At 26.8% G+C, this 18,125-nt stretch overlaps 1 protein-coding gene across 1 annotated transcript; it reads right to left on the reverse strand.

Annotated features, from left to right (window-relative positions):
• Positions 1–8,364: 8,364 nt before the first annotated feature.
• On the reverse strand, positions 8,365–17,970 carry LOC114120164 (cationic amino acid transporter 3-like). The gene is made up of 12 exons (XM_050210393.1): positions 17,517–17,970; positions 15,724–15,952; positions 14,942–15,070; positions 13,742–13,897; positions 13,547–13,651; positions 13,307–13,462; positions 12,053–12,177; positions 10,539–10,636; positions 10,336–10,475; positions 9,980–10,249; positions 9,639–9,892; positions 8,365–9,132 (listed from the first exon to the last, which is right to left on the reverse strand). The coding sequence occupies exons 1-12, from the start codon at positions 17,526–17,528 to the stop codon at positions 8,899–8,901; spliced, it is 1,908 nt and encodes a 635-aa protein (XP_050066350.1). The 5' UTR covers positions 17,529–17,970; the 3' UTR covers positions 8,365–8,898.
• Between the last annotated feature and the right edge of the window lie 155 nt (positions 17,971–18,125).

Below are 18,125 nucleotides of genomic sequence, written 5' to 3' on the forward strand. Positions count from 1 at the left end.
GCACGCGAGCTGGTCATTTTTATTATCCCGCCTAGCCGTCTGTCTATTATAGCGCTCCAGGTGAGCAAAGGATTCACCGAAATTGTTGCGCTGCATGTGCATTACGTTCATGTGCGTTCTACCATGTATGCAGATAATAGATATTATTATTATTATTTAATTGCTGGCGATGCAGACTTTTTTCAAGTTTTATTTGTTTATATAAATTAGAAACTGACCGTTAAAAAGCACCGAATTATCGAAGCAAATATTATTATTATTATATTCTGTAGTATAAATTTTTATTTTTAAACATTTTTTTTTGCGTTAACCTCGACATTTTAACGTTTTGTTAAATTATTGAAAATTGGGTCACGTCGTACAAATAATGTTTGTTGTAAATACATTCGACTCTTACTATGAATTAATTATTGATGTATTTATAATTTGAATTACAAAAAAACAAAAACATATGATTGTGTATTACCACATTAAATATTATATGCTGACACGTCAACTTTTTATACATTTTGTTTTAATTTATATATCTCAAGTTATTAGTTTTAAGCAAAACATTATGAGTTGTAACTCAGATTTTCTACATTATTATTAAATTATCAATAACTATGTAATTAAACTGAATTATTAATATTTGTTATATTTATCAAAAAAATTATAATTTGTAAATATATAATAACTTTACCTAATTCATAATTAATTTACTAAGATAAGTATACATATTTTTTGAAATAAACAAAGGAACCAACGATATATTTAGATATGACTTCATTTATGTATAATTTTATAAATATTCAAACAATTAATAGGAATAATTCCGATTAGAATTAAAGCTTCTTGTTTTTTTTTTTTTTTTGCTAATTACTTTGGTTATTGAGACCCATGCCGTGTAACAAAACATACATTTATAATCTAGTAAATATTAAAAAAAAAAATAAAGGATTAATAAAACAACTAAAAAGAATTTAAAAATTTAAGAGAATAGAAGATTAAATCAACATTTATAATTCTAATTAACATATGGATATAAATTTAATACTTATTTAATACCTAGAGTATTGAAAAATCATAATATTTCTATTATAGTTATAATATTAATTTATATCTGAAATTATAAGAATTTAAAACTTTGCTTATTAATTTCTGCCAATCACATAATGCATTATTTCCCGTTGTTTAACAAGTTGCAGTCATAGTTTAATAATATTCTGCTTAATATCATACATGTACATCGACAAGTGTTCACATGTCATAAGCACGTGTTTTGATCATTATAAAAGGTAATGTAAATTATTAATTAAACATGCCACGTATAAGTATTGAAATACAAAATAAATGGAAGACATTTTGAAAATAATAATGGCTCAACCTGTATTACGGTATATATCCACTGCGAAAAAACATACTACTTAACTACGTATATGAAATAAATATATATTAGCCACACTCGTCATAATCTCATAGTTGACGTACAATTTACTCTTTGAAAAACCCATACAATAAGTATTATACTTTCACGAGTTCACGCACAAGTGTTTACGAGATATTGGTTGAAAAATATGTAAAAGTAAAGATACTAACTGCACAAGAGACAACCACCTAACTTATCAAAGTCTTGTACTTGAGCTCTATCGATAGGTGAATATTTAGTACAATGCTCAAAGACCAAAACTACAGAAACAAATATTTAAAAAATATCAAATTATTGTTAATTTTTTATTGATTACATTTTTAATTTTAAATAAAATTGAATTCTTTCGATAACATTTGAAAGCCAACGTGCAATAATTACATTACTATTATTTTCTTTTTATCAAATCTTAAATAAGACATCTTTTTAAGCTATAGAAAGTAAGTCCGGAATAAGTAAAGTGATCAATAATAAAAAAAGTGATACCTTTTATATAAATAGAAAATATATTTATTTATAAAATATTAATATATTTATGTAAATAACAAATTCAGCATTTGTGTAATACCTACTTATTTGAATAACCATACCTACCATGTGTAAAAGGATACGAACAATTAATAAAAGCGAAAGTCATACCTATATTATATATTTATATTCGTTTTCAACATTCAGGGCCTTTTCTTTGAATAATATATTATTATAATCATAATAAATTAATATCGTTATAAATTTATCGAGTCCAGTCTACATAAATTACTTAAATATTGGCGTTTAATATTTTATTGAAAATATCGTTATACTGCTATAATATAATTTAATTTGACAGGCGACTATAAGAAAAGGTGAGATATATATAATTTTATAAGATAACATATAATATTCATTCTAAACATTAAAATATAGTAAAGTTATAAACGCCCTTGAAACATACCTACTGAGTGTCGGCGTTCGTCACTTTAGCGTTCAACCAATATTTAACAATCTTGGTCATTTTAAATTTTTATAATATATCGTCTTAGATTGACGGGCTATGAACGGTGTACCTTAAGCACAGATATCTGTATTAAAGATATCTGTGACCTTACGTTTCGAATATTACTTATCGTATTTGCAATGATTAAAAATTTCCAGGGATCACATGAGATAATGACATGAGTGAATTATTTTACGAATTTTGGAATTATTGTTATTTTTTAATAAATAACGTTAATAACCGTATGAAATGGAAATGTTGGTTGCAATAATGGCTTCATACGAATTGCGTCCGGATATAAAAAAATTAATAAGTTTATTCGTACTTGGGTACATCCGTAAGTACATTGCATCCGGCCTCATCTAAATAATTACATGAATTTTTTCCGGTTTTACTTGATTTTGTCAAGTTTGAGTCTGATTTTGAAAAAGCGATCCACTGATCATTATTAATCGTGTGGCCGATAATTACATGCAGGTTTCATTTAGGTCAAAGTTGGTTGAAAAAAAATCAAAGGTTGTTTTAAGTCAAGAATTCAAAAAAAAAAAAATCAGGTATGAAGAGTATTTTCTTAAAATATTTTTTGATTACTCATTTTTAAAATCAGATAAGGTGTAGAATTGTTTTACACGTTTTAATTTTACCTAGGTATACTCTTATTGTATAACAACGATAAAAATCAATATTTTTGACCTACCGATAGTCATAATTTTCTATTGAAGATTCCAAGTCTGTATGAAATGGGAAATGGGAAGGAAAATAATGTTTTTACCTTGAGACGCAATTCGTGTATTCATTAAATATCTTTGGAATGCAATTCATATAGAAAAAGAATGTCGGGACGCAATTTGGATAATAATTTATTAAATAGATTTTAAACGAGAAATGTTAATGAAGCTGTTGATCTAATTGCGATAGGTACTAACACTAACTGACGAACTAATATCATTTTATCTGGCACAGATATAACGGGATGATAGTAACTCATTTTTATCTACTAAGTATTATAGTGATCTTATTAAAGAAATTAGAAAATCAAAAAAGTAACCAGGGATAGTTTTGTTGCGGGTACTCAAGGGTACCATTGCTAACATCCAAGACCGGTTGCAAGAATAAAAATTGTGTGTGTTGCAGGCTGAAAAGTTTTATAACAGTAAATGTTACGTAGTGCAACTTGTAAAAATAATTAATTTTTACATAATTTTTCAAATTATAGAATTTGAATTTCACGTACATACTGGTATTAAACAATAATTACCTGTGTATTTGGTCAATAACGTTAATGACCAACGAATAATGTTAATTTCCATTTAACATTAATTACCGTAACATATACATACACAAATACTCCGATTAGTCACCGAAGATGTAATACAATATAAAAAACAATGCAAACAAATTCAATCAGTATTGTTCAATTGCACATTTTGCTTGTTTATCAGTTTGACAAAATAATATACAATTAAATAAAAGGAAATATTTTAATGTGTAATGTTTTTGATAAAATGATAACTGTTTTGATGTAGGTAAAATGTTATTGAAATTGATTACTAAATTTAAAATTTATTCGTTAAAGGTTTTAGATTTAATAAAACAACTTAAAACAGTATTACGATAAATGGGTAAAAATAAGTTAATGGTTATTAGTATACTAACAACTAATATAACATGTAATATTTAAAACAATGAGTTAAATTTATCTTATCAGTAAAAATTACTAAAATTTCCATCAAGTGGTTACTATTTATAATAAACTAAATTAGTTATTGATTTTTATGTAATACATAACTATTTAGCACAATTTAAACTTGGAATAATGATTTATCATTATTTATATGTTTATAAATGAATAGTGCTTTGAATTTTTTTTATTGATATTGCATGTATTGGATATACTAATTTATATTATGAGTATTATTTTTATTTTTACATTGTATTTTTTGAGTAAAATGACTTTTTTAAATTTAATAAATATAAAAAAATTAGCTATTTAAATAAAAAAAGAGCTTTTTAACATTATCAATTGTTATAAAATAAATTAAATTTCAAAAACATAATATTATGTAGATGTTACTGAAATGATTATGTATTACTAATGTATCTTTATATGATAGGGATTATATTTGGTGTTAAAATTAGACAATAGCTTTATAACTTTGTACTCTTGACATAATTGTTTAAAATAAAAATATTACCATATATCAAAAGTTTATGTTTAAAATAATATCAGGATATAATAATTATAAAAGTTATTTTTATCTGAATTGTTTAAATATTAACAATATAGCATCTACCGGCTACATGTCGATTATTCATAAATTGTTATTATTAACCACTATTGAATGTGACTGTGTGATAATTCACATTCAAAATTTAACTCATCATATTACACGCATAGTGCATACCATTCAATTAAATATTAAATACGATTTAATTACTATAATAGTTATTATACACAAAACTATCATTCATATGCACTTCAGTAGACGAACAAATTGATAAATAATAAGTATATTGCGTCCCCTCCTTCACTCATATAAACATTAAGCTAAATAATACCGCGTTTCGTAATCGTAAATGAAAAAACTTTATTAATTAGAGACTAACTGAGTATATGTGTAGTTTAACTTAAACCTGTTGTATGACGCCCCCGATAAATCCACTTAAATTAATTTGCAATTGTTTTTATATTATATTGCAGTTACATAATAACCTAGGTTTCAAATATTAGGGCATCACCGACGTGAATTGTGGCACACAAATATTACCTGCAACATAACTTATAGCCTATAATTATTTATTTTAATACTCATTAATTGCCAGTTTTTTTAATTTCTTCTTTTATCGTGTGATCATTTTTATTTTATAAACGGACTTGCATACTTGCAATTTTTTTGTGATATTTTATTATACCAATATCAACATGTGTGTTATAGGAACGCAAACACTGACATAAAGTTATACTGATCCCGACGAATATTTTTAAGTCAAAATAATCGGAAAAAAGGTTAATATGTATAGTGTATACCTTTATGAACACGTTTGAGCATTCGGTATATCTTTTTCGGGATGCCCAGTTTTCTTTTTTTTTCTTTTACGTTAAATACATTGGTCTAATTTTAAAATAAGTCACTATAATTTGTATAATATGTAATTCATTTTACTGTGCATAACGTCTATGTACTAGTATTGAATATAAAATAAAAAAAAATTAAAACTGCACATCTCGAAAGAGATATACAGAATGCCAAAACGTTTTCCTTAATATAATTTTACTCTCTAAAATTAAGCTTTTAAATTTTTTTTTTTTTTTGCTTTACACGCATTGAAGACGTTTCGCAGATTCTACAAAGACTAGTAAAAAATTAGTTAAAAATAAGTCAATATAATTTTTATTATCTATCAATCGATTCTGGAATGATGAGGTTAATTTTTTTATGAGCTCTGCATACTCGGCTGTCGTATGTGTTACATACCCATCTCCCTGTTAAAAATGCACAATAATAAGGAATAATGATTTTAGTTATTTTTTGTGTAATTCGTATTGTTATTATTTTATTTTCTGTTGATCGACGTGAATATAAGATATAAGTTACACCACAGTAGTGATTGAAATTACCGATGAGATGTTCAATGAATAGATTTCAACGGATGATTAATACAGTAAATTCGCCGATTTGGTATATAACTCCAGCAATTCCAGCTTTTGGTACTTGACAGTGATCCTTGCATAATACAATCTAAGAACGTCCATGTCCATTTTTATACATATACATGGTTATTTTTTTAATCGAGAAACAGTAATTATGTATATAATAAATATATAGTAAATATAGGTATATAGGTATATAGGTATATAGTAAATAATGGTGTTTTGAATTTTTTTTTTCTAAAATTAAATAAAACATAAAAGTTATTTTAATGTAATTTGTATGACATATCATTATTTGTCAACATTTTTTAATCCTAAATTTGAGCAAAACTCTGTGTTAATGTTATATGTGTTGTCCATAATATCTTCATCATTATTATAACCAGTGTCAGAAATATTATTTAAATATAAATTACTCTAAAAAAAATTAATTACAATTTGTTAAAAATAAGTAGAATAATAACAAAATTATTTAATTTTACCTAAAACTCATTTTGTGTTGAATTAAACCAGTTAAGTACTTTATTATGATCATTATAATATACCGGCTTAACTTTTTTTCTCAGAGACTGTCTCTGCAATATTATTATTATATTATTATATTAAACTATTTTTTTCTTTTATTATAAAGCAAAATGTTTCAGCACATATCAAAATAAATGCAATAACAACTATTTATACTATTTTTAGTTTCATCAAAATAGCTTAATTTTTATTACACTTACTGAAGGGTTTGCATTATTGTCTTTTGTTGGAATATTTTTTAAAGTTTTCAAAAAAGATGATCTAGGATTGAAGTTTATTTAAAAAAAAAAAACAGCTAATCACCAGTAAAATAATAAATTTTAATATTAAACAATGAACATTTCTACTAGAAAAATCTATTGATATAATATTGTAAAATAATAAATTATTATAAAATTTTGTTTATATTAATATACTTTTTTAAAAATAACATAATAATATTATTATAAACATTGACATATCAAGTTTTGCCACCATGTGTTTTTTTAAACATACGTCTTATCAATTATACTAAAAACATATCAATTTTTCGCATCGCATAGACGATTAAATAATGACTTATCAGTTTGGGTACCAACGGATGGCGTAATATGTGAGAGAGACATATCATATTTTGCTACCATATAAAACACGTGATTTCTAAACCATTTACATAATAATCCAAAAATGACATATTATCATCCTCTGCCATCACACCACAGATGTATATTCAAGTATGTTACAATAATATTTACATACTATTATTTTAATTTCATAAATTATATTATATAAATTTAACAATTTTATTAAAAATTTAAATAAAATAAAATTCATAATAGTATAATACGTATAATAATAATGTGATCTATTTAAGTTTTGACACTTGGGATCACATGAATCACGTATTCACTTTATACAACCAAATATTATATACTAAATACATATAAAGTATAGAAAAGTTTTTTGCAATTTATATAATTATATGAATTAGCTGTTTCTGTTACATCTTTATTAGTTATAGGAATTTAAATAATAATATATTTTTTGATAATCATAAAATTGAGTTGATTTAAATGCAGAAAAATAAAAGGAGTAGAATTAAAAAAAATTGTAAATAGTATTTGTGATGAAATTTTGCTTTGAAAAACCTCGAGGGGTTAGCAAAAAACTTAACTAGAGAACACCAGTAGCCAAAACAAAAAGATCAAACATTTTCAAGAGATCGAAATTGTTCAATTAAATAAACATGATCTGCTTAGTCTAACGCATTGGAGAAATCTGTATGAACCACATTCACTTTGGTGTAAGGGTCAGAATGACTAAAAAATATCAGTGTAGAGAAAAATATTATAAGTATTAGTTGCAGTCTAGAATATGTGTTGCTTTTCAACAAGAATGTGATTGAAGAATAACTAAATTTAATTGAGCACAGCCGATTCCAGAAACATAATGTATAATGTATAAAGTAATAGTTGGTAATTTAAGTTTAAAATAGATTTTAATCTATACCTAATAATGAGTTAAAAAAAAATAAGGTATATAATTATTATTATGATATAGTATTTTAAATGTTATATATTTTTTAATATTTATCTTTAACTCATCACTTCGTAAGATAAACTACGGGGTTGGGTAAGAGAGTTTTTCCTTTTGAATAAATTAAAGTACCTACAGAAAATATCTATTGTATGAATTATGATTATCACATACCTTTCAAATGACTCGAAGTGTGAAATTATATTTGATGTGACTTGATGTAGTGGATGCTGGATAATCGAGGTGGAAAGAGGTATGTAAGAATATTATATTCAACAAGTCGAGAAATATAATGTTAAAGTGAATTAAATTTATTTAAACTTATAAAACATTGACACAGAGAAAGATGATACATTTATTGATACAATGTTAGGTAAAAGACTGAGCCGAATGGAATCGATTGAGCCAGGAATTAATTGTTGTTAGCCATTTTATAGACATGATATGCCGCCTTATTTGTGATTGAATTTGGAGATTGCAGCGATTGCTCTTTTGTGTATCATCATTAGTATCTTATTTACTACATAGTTCATATTTGTATTATTTCAATGAATGTAATAATTTTTAAATCATTTTTTTTTTAAAGTCATTTAATTATTTGTAATTTTATTGTTGATTAATGTTTGTAATTTTGTATAGTAATGCAAATAATATTCTATTTATTTCTTTTATCTGAAAAGTAATTTAGTTCATAATAATGTATATTCTGGTATTCTATGTTTATGTAGTTGTATAAACAATTTATAAATCTAAATAATAATATATCAAAATGGATATATCATTACAACCTTATCACCATTATGCATGTGTTGTAACGCGTGTCTATAAATTAGCAGAAACCTGGTTTATAGGCTCTGTAGAATTCGAACGACTTCTTTTCAGCTCTACTCTCCGTTTCAAGCCCTCAGTACTATTATTCATACCATATAGAGCATAAATGCATAACCCGATTAGCAACCAAATAGTAAAACGAATCCAGGTGATTATGTCGAGTTTCATCATCAAGTAAATGTTCGTCAAAATGCTAATGCACGGTATGAGCGGGACCAGTGGGACCTGCAAAAACGGAACATATCAGTAGGTATTTAAAATGTTGTTTATTGATTAAACTAATGCTTGCAATTGAATGATAGTATATATTAAATTTAAATACATTTATAAAACTATGAGCAGTATATTGTGCATTTTTTCTATTATTTTCGGAGTGTATTGATTAATATTTTGGTTTAACAGTGATTTTTTACCTGTCTGTTATTAATTTTTGAATCAATAAAAATTAAGTGCTTTTAAAAATAACAGGGATAAAGAAAAAAATAGAAGATATTTAAAGGACACACGTTTTTTAATAAAATCAATATTTTTTTTTGATATAATTTCAAAATTAATGACCATTTGAAATTTTAACCTTTTCTATTATAAATTTCGTTACATATTTCAGAGCTATAGTCTTTTTTTTTAATTTTTTTGTCTATTTATATTAATTTTTTTAATGATTTGAGACATTAATGATTTATTTTTATACCATTTTTAATTATAAGTTCGAGTTTGATTATGCTTTGTACCTTGAACGAAAGTTTTTTGTTTGATTGGGGCTGTCTAGTCAGTAACAGCAACAGAAGCAACAACCCAATTGCCAAAATGGCACTAGTGTACGTCGCGATGCTGTTCCCGACGCATTCGTATTCGTTGCTGGTTACATTGACGCAACCTGGTTGGAAGGTCGTTCCGTTACTGTCGTTTTTGTCACACAATTGATGAACGGTAGCGACACACTCTGATTGTACACTTATAAAGCTAAACAGCGCCGACGTGCAAACTATAAGAAGTACAAACGATGTGATTAAACATTTTACAAAATCATTAACTACCACTAGAAAGCGTGCTATGACATTTCGAAACGTACTAAACGATATAATGAGGGTCGTGGCTACGCGCTGAGTGTCTTTGTCGGCCTTATTGTTATTGGACAGATTTAGGTATTTTACCACCGCATTTACAAATCCACTGGTCTCTAGTTCATCTTTGCTCTGCTCGTTTTCAGACTCGTCGACGTCCGAATCGGTTTTGTACCGTAACATCAGCACACAAATGCACACTATCGAGTAAGCTAATAACGTGCCAATCGACATCATGTTCATCAGTTGATCAAGGTTTAAAAGTGCCGTCACAATACCTGAAGGTGACCGTGAATTAATTACACTGAGTCAATATTGCACAAGCCATTCATAAACCGTGCAATTATATTAATATTATAATTACCCGCAAATAAACCCGATAATATAGTGGCCAATAGAGGTGTTTTAAACTTGGGGTGAATAATCGAGAACATACTGAACATGAGACCGTCTTCTGCCATGGCCATCAAAATCCTTGGCATCGAGAACATGCTGGCTAAGAGACTGTAAATGTCGTAATAATCGTGATTAAGAAACCATTGATATTTTTGTCAAACGTGTTCTTACCTGGCAAACATAGCAAATATAGCACCGGATGAAACAATCAATTTTAACGTAGTCCAACCGAGATGATCGTAAACGTAAGGGAACGGCGCGTCGATGTCCTATAACGTATGATAAGTGAACATGTTTATAATTCGAAGTTAAATATTAGAAATCTGTTGGTAATGTTAGTACAAATCAGAATTAAAACTATAAGAATAATATTATGGACTGTACTTAAGTATGCGATACAACAAAATTGTTCTTAAATTATTTTTAAATTTAAACACATACCTTCTTTACTGTGTTCGTGTAGAAAAATAAAGTAATAAAAAAAGAGACGATGCTACCAGGGGCGTCATTTGCGGTACGCAGGGAATACATTTGTGTACCTAAAATTCTAAATTGTAATTTTTGGCCCGCAAGGCACATCCACTTGGCCCGCTCGGCCACATCACAAAAAAAATAAAAATTATATTTATATACATTATACTTATATTAAAATAATAAATTTATATGTAAATATTATGAATTATGATAGTTGATAATTGATTGATTGATCACGTCTTTATAATCATAAAATAACCGTTGTATGATTATTACTAGTAACCACAAATTTTACTGATTTATTCTGTGCCTATCTATTTTATTGTTAATTGTTTTTATTTAATTTGACTGTTTAAATTTCATTTTATATTAAATTTAAACATTTATAGCTTTTGCACTGCTAACTGCTTGTATTATGTCATTTTATTTTATTTTAATTGTGTTAATAATTATTATTATATACCACTATAATATATTAATAATGTCAAATAATATGTCATGAAAAAAATTAATAGCGACCTGCTCAATATTTATGCATACAAAAAAAAAATTGAAATGACGACCCTGGGTGCTACTAGATCATTTTAGAGACACAATTTTAGTAAGACCACTAGTCACGGAGTCAAAATCAAAGTCAGCACGGACTATAATATGGCTATAGCCTCTCCAATTTTTTAGGGTTTAAAATAGTATTGAATCATAGAATGTTTCATATGATTTATAAAAATGTATTAAAAGATATGAACTGGTTGGAGTTTAGAAGCTTAATAGCATTTAACAACATTAAAATATTGTCTGTATCCGCTTTGAACACTGTCTGTAACAAGTCTGGGTTAACTATGATGGATGGACGTTAATATGAAAAATTTATGTCACAAATGGTACAAATACCTATACAAATATAATACCGGTTTTGATTCAGAAAAAAATTTATTCTTAACTAAGATATATATATAGTTTACTAGTAAGTAAATCAAAACAATCAAAATGAGTAAATTGTAAAACATGCCACAAATATACAAATAAATATGAATTAACTGTGTCCGACCTAACTTACCTAACCTAACCTGAGTATTATGTAATATTACTACTTCCTATAGGTAAGATTATAATAAAACTGATACCTAAGTGTATAAAAAACAAAGGTTAAACTATAAAGGTATCTACTATTTAAACGATAGTCAAATTTCGATTTTGAAATTAATAATTACCTGATCATAGTATGGCCACATTAGAGTTAAAACAGAACTGATACAGCAATATGCAAATGTTATGATGGTCAACGATAAAATGATGGCCAACGGAATGTCACGTTTTGGTTTTTTTGCTTCTTCTCCTATGTACAGAAAATAATTATTTTATTTTATAAGTAGATATTATTGCTTGGAGAGTTAAACATAACTTGCTATTGATATTTAAAAATAATGATTAAATTTAATTAATATTTACTTTAAAATATGGAAATTATTTTCATAATATTATAAATAAAATAGTATTTGATTTGTGTGGTGATAAAACTAAAAAATACCTGAATAATATATGAAAACTATTAAAAAAGGCATTAAGGACCAATTGAATAATAAAAATAATATTTTGCAAACAAAGATAGACAACATGCAACGTTTAGAATACAAACTTGGGCATTTTATTATACATTCAACAATTACAATGGAATATGCATACGTCAGGCTTAAATAGAAAATTACGTAAATTGTGCACTTTTTATAATATGGTAAAACAATTTTTAAATGCACATTAGTTACAAAAACATATCTTACTTTATTTCACTGTATAATATAATATGATATTAATTAATTATGGTACGAGAAGGAATTACGCAAAACTACATTAACTGCATAGAGCTTACAGAGAATACCTCTCTAAAAATCATGTATATAAAATTATACCTATGTTGTTTCCTAGTAAAAAATTATACACAGAAATGAAATTATTAACGGTAAACAAATTATTATATAAAAAAAAATATTTCATTATATTATGTATAGTTACCATAAAATAACCTAAGATAACAAAAACACAAGATCTGAAAATCTAATATTTCTCAAAATAAAACAGCGCAAAATATTAATTATCTATTTTATAGCAGATGGAAGATTATACGAAAATTTTCCTACTTTAATAAAATATTGCCAAACATCTGTTATTATTAAGGATTTGGCTATAAAATATTAAATAAAATGAACAAAATATTTTTATGAATACTATAGAACTTATTCTTTATTCATAATCACTAATATTATTTTATCAGTGATAATTTATCACTTTATTTATTTTGTAATACTATATTGTTGTAATTCTTTGGAAACTGTCGTTTTTCAAAACAAGGATTTTATTTTTAGTGGTAAACGATATAAAGCAATATTAGTATATTTTATTATTAACCTATTTTTGTTGATTTTAATATAGCTAAATACATAAATATCATTATTATATTTTACACTCACCTGTAGTTGCCACACTATCGAAACCGATGAATCCGTAAAAACATTTGGCCGCCCCCGCAGTCACTCCGGCCCATCCAAAAGGCATAAAACCACCTTCGCCGCCTTTCACATACTTTGGGATGTCTTGTTTTGGAATACTCCAATTGTACAAATTAACTATCATAACGATAACATAACATTATATTAATGTATTTATCATCAATGATTAAACAAATTTAACATACAAATATAAAATGTTACCTTTAAAAAATCCGGTTACAACAACTGTAACTACAGTGAATAAATTGACGACTGTAAACACGTTGTTGATCATTGTAGATTCCCGGACTCCCCATGCTAGTATAACTGCAAACGTAATGTATAAAATAAATAATAACACCATGAAAATATATATAGTGGTTTTTGTGTTTTGTTTTAAAACAATATTCTACTCACGCGATAATAGTATTACGAGACTGAACGACAAAACATCTGGGTAGTCGGCCAAAAAACTGACATTGATGGGGAAAAGATAGGTCATTGTATTTTTTACAGGATAGCCCAACAGCGCATCTATGTAATTACTCAAAGCTTTGGCAACGCTTGCAGTACCTGAAATGTGCAGTAACATCAAATAAGTTTTAAATGTTAACACATTTAGCAGGTACTGAATATTTTGAATTAAACTTAAACATTTCATCAGTCTTATTCAACGTTATGTAATTTTATTTTATTTTTTTAATTTCTAAAAGTCGTCATATTTAGAAAAAAAAATATATAATAAAACACCTTTTATACAATTTTAAAACTAATTATGCAGTTTGCCGTGTTCAGAAGATTGTATCACAGAGTAATTTTGGGTAACACAACCTTCAGAAATTGATCTTGATATACTTCAAATTATTTTAAAAAATAAATATAATACTAATGATGTCATTCAGTTAATACTACGAACATAAACACCTATTTAGACTGCATACGAACTAAATGTCTGAGTATCAATAAAACGTTTTAGGATGAATTGAATCTAGGGTTATTTTTAGGTATATACTAATTGAGTCCGGTTAAACTTTAAAAATAAACATATCTTCCTTCTCATTTGTACAGACTTAATACTGTCTGTAATAAAATGCTACAGGTGTGGTTAAAAATGTTTTTTTATGTATTTTTTAATATAACAAATAATAATATAAAATAGTTAAAATTAAATACAAATAATTTACGTCATCACGTAGTCTTTTCCATATACATATAATATATTATAGGCAGTTGGTTTTATGTTTAATTAAAATAATCCTAGGACTCAATTAGTATATTTCTCGTTTATACCCGGTACTCAGTTAAGAGGTACATACAATTATGGTACTTACGGTTCATAAAACATAAATATTAATGAAAATAAAGTCTCAAGATCGATAAGATTGAAAAGTATTCTTCTCTACTGTTGTATTTAACCTGTCTCGCTGCGGCATAGATATGTCATACACTCATACGTATCGATACGCTTTCCGAGTACATCCGCGATGTAGTCTGGTAATAAGCCTAAAATATAGTATCTATTTTCCCGTGATCGCATAGATCAAAATATTACTTAGTTTACGATAACATAATTATACAGTGAAAGCTCGATAGGTCTTAAGTCTTGGTACCACTCACCGATAACGTATTCAAGTATCAGATTCCAGCCGATCACAAACGCAACGAATTCGCCAACTCCGACGTAACTATAAACGTAGGCTGACCCGGCTCTCGGCACTCGCGCTGCGAATTCAGCGTAACACAGGCCTGTAAATATAATATTTATATATTTATATATTATTGCAATTTAGTCTTAAATAATAATATAGGTATGTTATTTCTGGTTTGAACTTTTTGGAGTGCTCGGATGTCTTAAGTGTGATAATACATTTATAACAGACACATTTAAACTATATAAGGTTTTCAACTCATTTAAATAAATAGACTATTTTTGTCATGAAACTCATCGGCAATATGGTTGTTCAAAATATTAATTATACCCTTGAATTACGAAAGATGAATTCATTTTATTTTTATTTTCCAGTTGCGATTAATTCTATGGAAAATATTTTTCAAGTGTTTTTCATAATGTTTTTTGATTATATTTATAAGAAAATCAACTCAAAAATATGTAAATTATACTTAAATAATTACGAAAAAATTAACTGGTTTATAAAAAATATAATATAATATTTGAAAATATTACAAATCTCAGATGAATTTGTTTATAAACGAGAATTGTCTTTTCCTTATCATCCGAAACCATTAATTTGATTTCAATTGAAATTGACTTTATCAGAAAATTGCGCGTATATCAGAGCACAGCCTTGGTTTAGTGAAGTTTTTAATTTGTTTCAACAAAACCATACTTCAAAATGTATGTTTTTTACATTAATTGTTTTATTTTTTTCTTGACTCACCTGCAAAAGCTGACGCAAAGGCAGCCAAAATGAATGACAGCACAACGGCTGGCCCGGCTTCTATTCTAGCAACATTTCCGGCGAGTACGTAAACACCTACTCCCAATGTAGACCCAACGCCAAGTGCCGTAAGGTCCATCAGATCGAGGACTCTGGCCAATTTCTTCTTGTCTGGTTGTAATTCATCCTCGTCTTTCCGCCTGAACAACACCTGGTACAGGGTTTCTCGCTGGATAAAAAAACATCCCACTTGATATTATTATTATCCTTCAAACAACCAATTAAATTGTTTATAGGCAAAACCGTAGAAAATTAATTTTATGAATCAAGTTCCCGATATCAATATTGAAATAAGGAATTATTTTAATATTATTAAAAATTGATGATTCTGTTCATTACAGGTTGTAAAAAGAAACAACACGCTGATACTTGCTTACATTCGAAGTATGGATACATTTTTATCTGATTTTTTTTTAAGTTGTAAACAATTTTTGGTACTTTGTAATGATTCAAAAACATTAATAGTAGAAATTTGATATATTTCGTTACCTACGTATTAATAAAATTAGGACCTGAAATCATTTTCTAAATAAATTTAAAACTTCAATATAAAATGGTCAAATAATCAAAAGTAGTATCAAATATGTTTTTTTCCTTATGATACTTAAAATTATGTTGAAATTGAAAAAAAAAATAAAACAATATCATTTATACAAAAATAATAATAGTTTTATAATAAAATTAAATTTAAAGAAAAAAATAATGTAATCTTAAAATTGAATAATAGTCAACGAGTGTATGATACTGTTAACCAATTAATAATAACTATGTTAAACTATTATTTTTTTCGATCCATTTTACAACAACACAAATTAAACGTGTGAAGAACGATAATACATAATATAAGCCGTATGTATAGAAAATAGAAATCTAAATTAAAATTGTTAACATGAAAAAACAAAATTTTAAATTTAAAAAGAAATTATGTTTAAAATTGATTTAATAACAAATTAGAAAAAACTAATATTGATAAGCAAACAAAATACATAAAATAATATCGATTTCAAACCCTGACTAAAATTATTATGTTTTATACACAACAAAGATATTAAAATATTTATAGTAAATTTAAGTTGTTTATACCATTGGCCTTAAAACTAATTATTATTGTATAATAATATGTGCATTAGTTTTGGAAAAACTTAGTGCAACTTTTCTTATTATATTAGATACATAAATTGCGAACATTTATATTAAATATTAATTGTATTAAGTATTTTTACTTTCGGTAGCAATTATTTATCACTGAATTTAATTATGATTATTAACATATTTTTTTAATTACCTACTCAATGTCCACGAGGTACACTCAAATTTACTATAATAATATCCTGTGATTTCCTCGGTTGTTAAAAAAAAAAAAAAATTTATTACAGTAGTCTGATAGTAAGCCTAAAGAACATAGATACTATTAAATAATATACTATAATGAATTCTTTTTACTACACCTATAATTGTCCAGTTTGGATTTAATGGTAGGTGTTAGAATAAGGAGAAGTGACTCTTAAATATACAAATTATTTATGCAGACTACAGACAACGATGTAAATATTATTTTTTTAATATTACGTCGACGAAGTCATATTAATATTTTTAAGCTTTCGTTAAATTTACCGGTGAACTATGAGTCACACACACACAATGTAAACATTAAACGATATTGCGATACTATCGACTTGCGACAATATATATATATATATATATATATTATTTATATACAACAATATACGTACCAACTTTATCATGACGTCGTTGTCGATCCGGGCGTGTAAATCACAATCGTACGTACTGTTTTATAGATAATATGAACCCTTGGCTCGGCCAAGAGATTTGAGAGACCGACTTGCGCCACTATCTTTCGGCGTCTTCTAGAGTGTTGCAGCTATTTCGATTCGCCCGATGTGAACACCACGTGGTTTAAATTATTATTATTATTATTTTATTTTATATTTACTTAATACAGACCACGGTACTATTTAACTATTGGGTGAAAGTCTGTATCTCGTAAAATATATAAAAAAATAAATTGTTACTATTATTATTTTACTACGACTGTTCGTTTACGGTGGTTTTTTTTTTGGTTATTATCAGATTACCGTTCGTCGACCGTTTATCGTTGTCGTTGTCGTAGTCGTCGTAGCCGATTGCGCCGATGGACCGCGTGTGTGTCCGTATACGAATAGTATTAAATCACATACACGCATCGCTCGTGATTTTATTTTCCCTTCCAACATCAGTCTAGCGCTCCTAGTGACCGAAGAGGGTTATTTGCAAACATTTTTGCTGCCAAATTACCCGACCTTTCCATGCCATAATATTATGTTGATACCACCACTATATAA

The sequence above is a fragment of the Aphis gossypii genome, chromosome 1, assembly GCF_020184175.1.
Source record: "Aphis gossypii isolate Hap1 chromosome 1, ASM2018417v2, whole genome shotgun sequence".
Taxonomy (NCBI): domain Eukaryota; kingdom Metazoa; phylum Arthropoda; class Insecta; order Hemiptera; family Aphididae; genus Aphis; species Aphis gossypii.

What these genes read in the sequence shown, in the direction of transcription:
- LOC114120164 (XM_050210393.1), bottom strand. An exon ending in TGTAACCGGATTTTTTAAAG is followed by an intron (nt 13,463 to 13,546) that starts GTAACATTTTAT and finishes TCGTTATGATAG; the next exon opens with TTAATTTGTACAATTGGAGT. An exon ending in GACCCTCATTATATCGTTTA is followed by an intron (nt 9,893 to 9,979) that starts GTACGTTTCGAA and finishes TACTTCTTATAG; the next exon opens with TTTGCACGTCGGCGCTGTTT.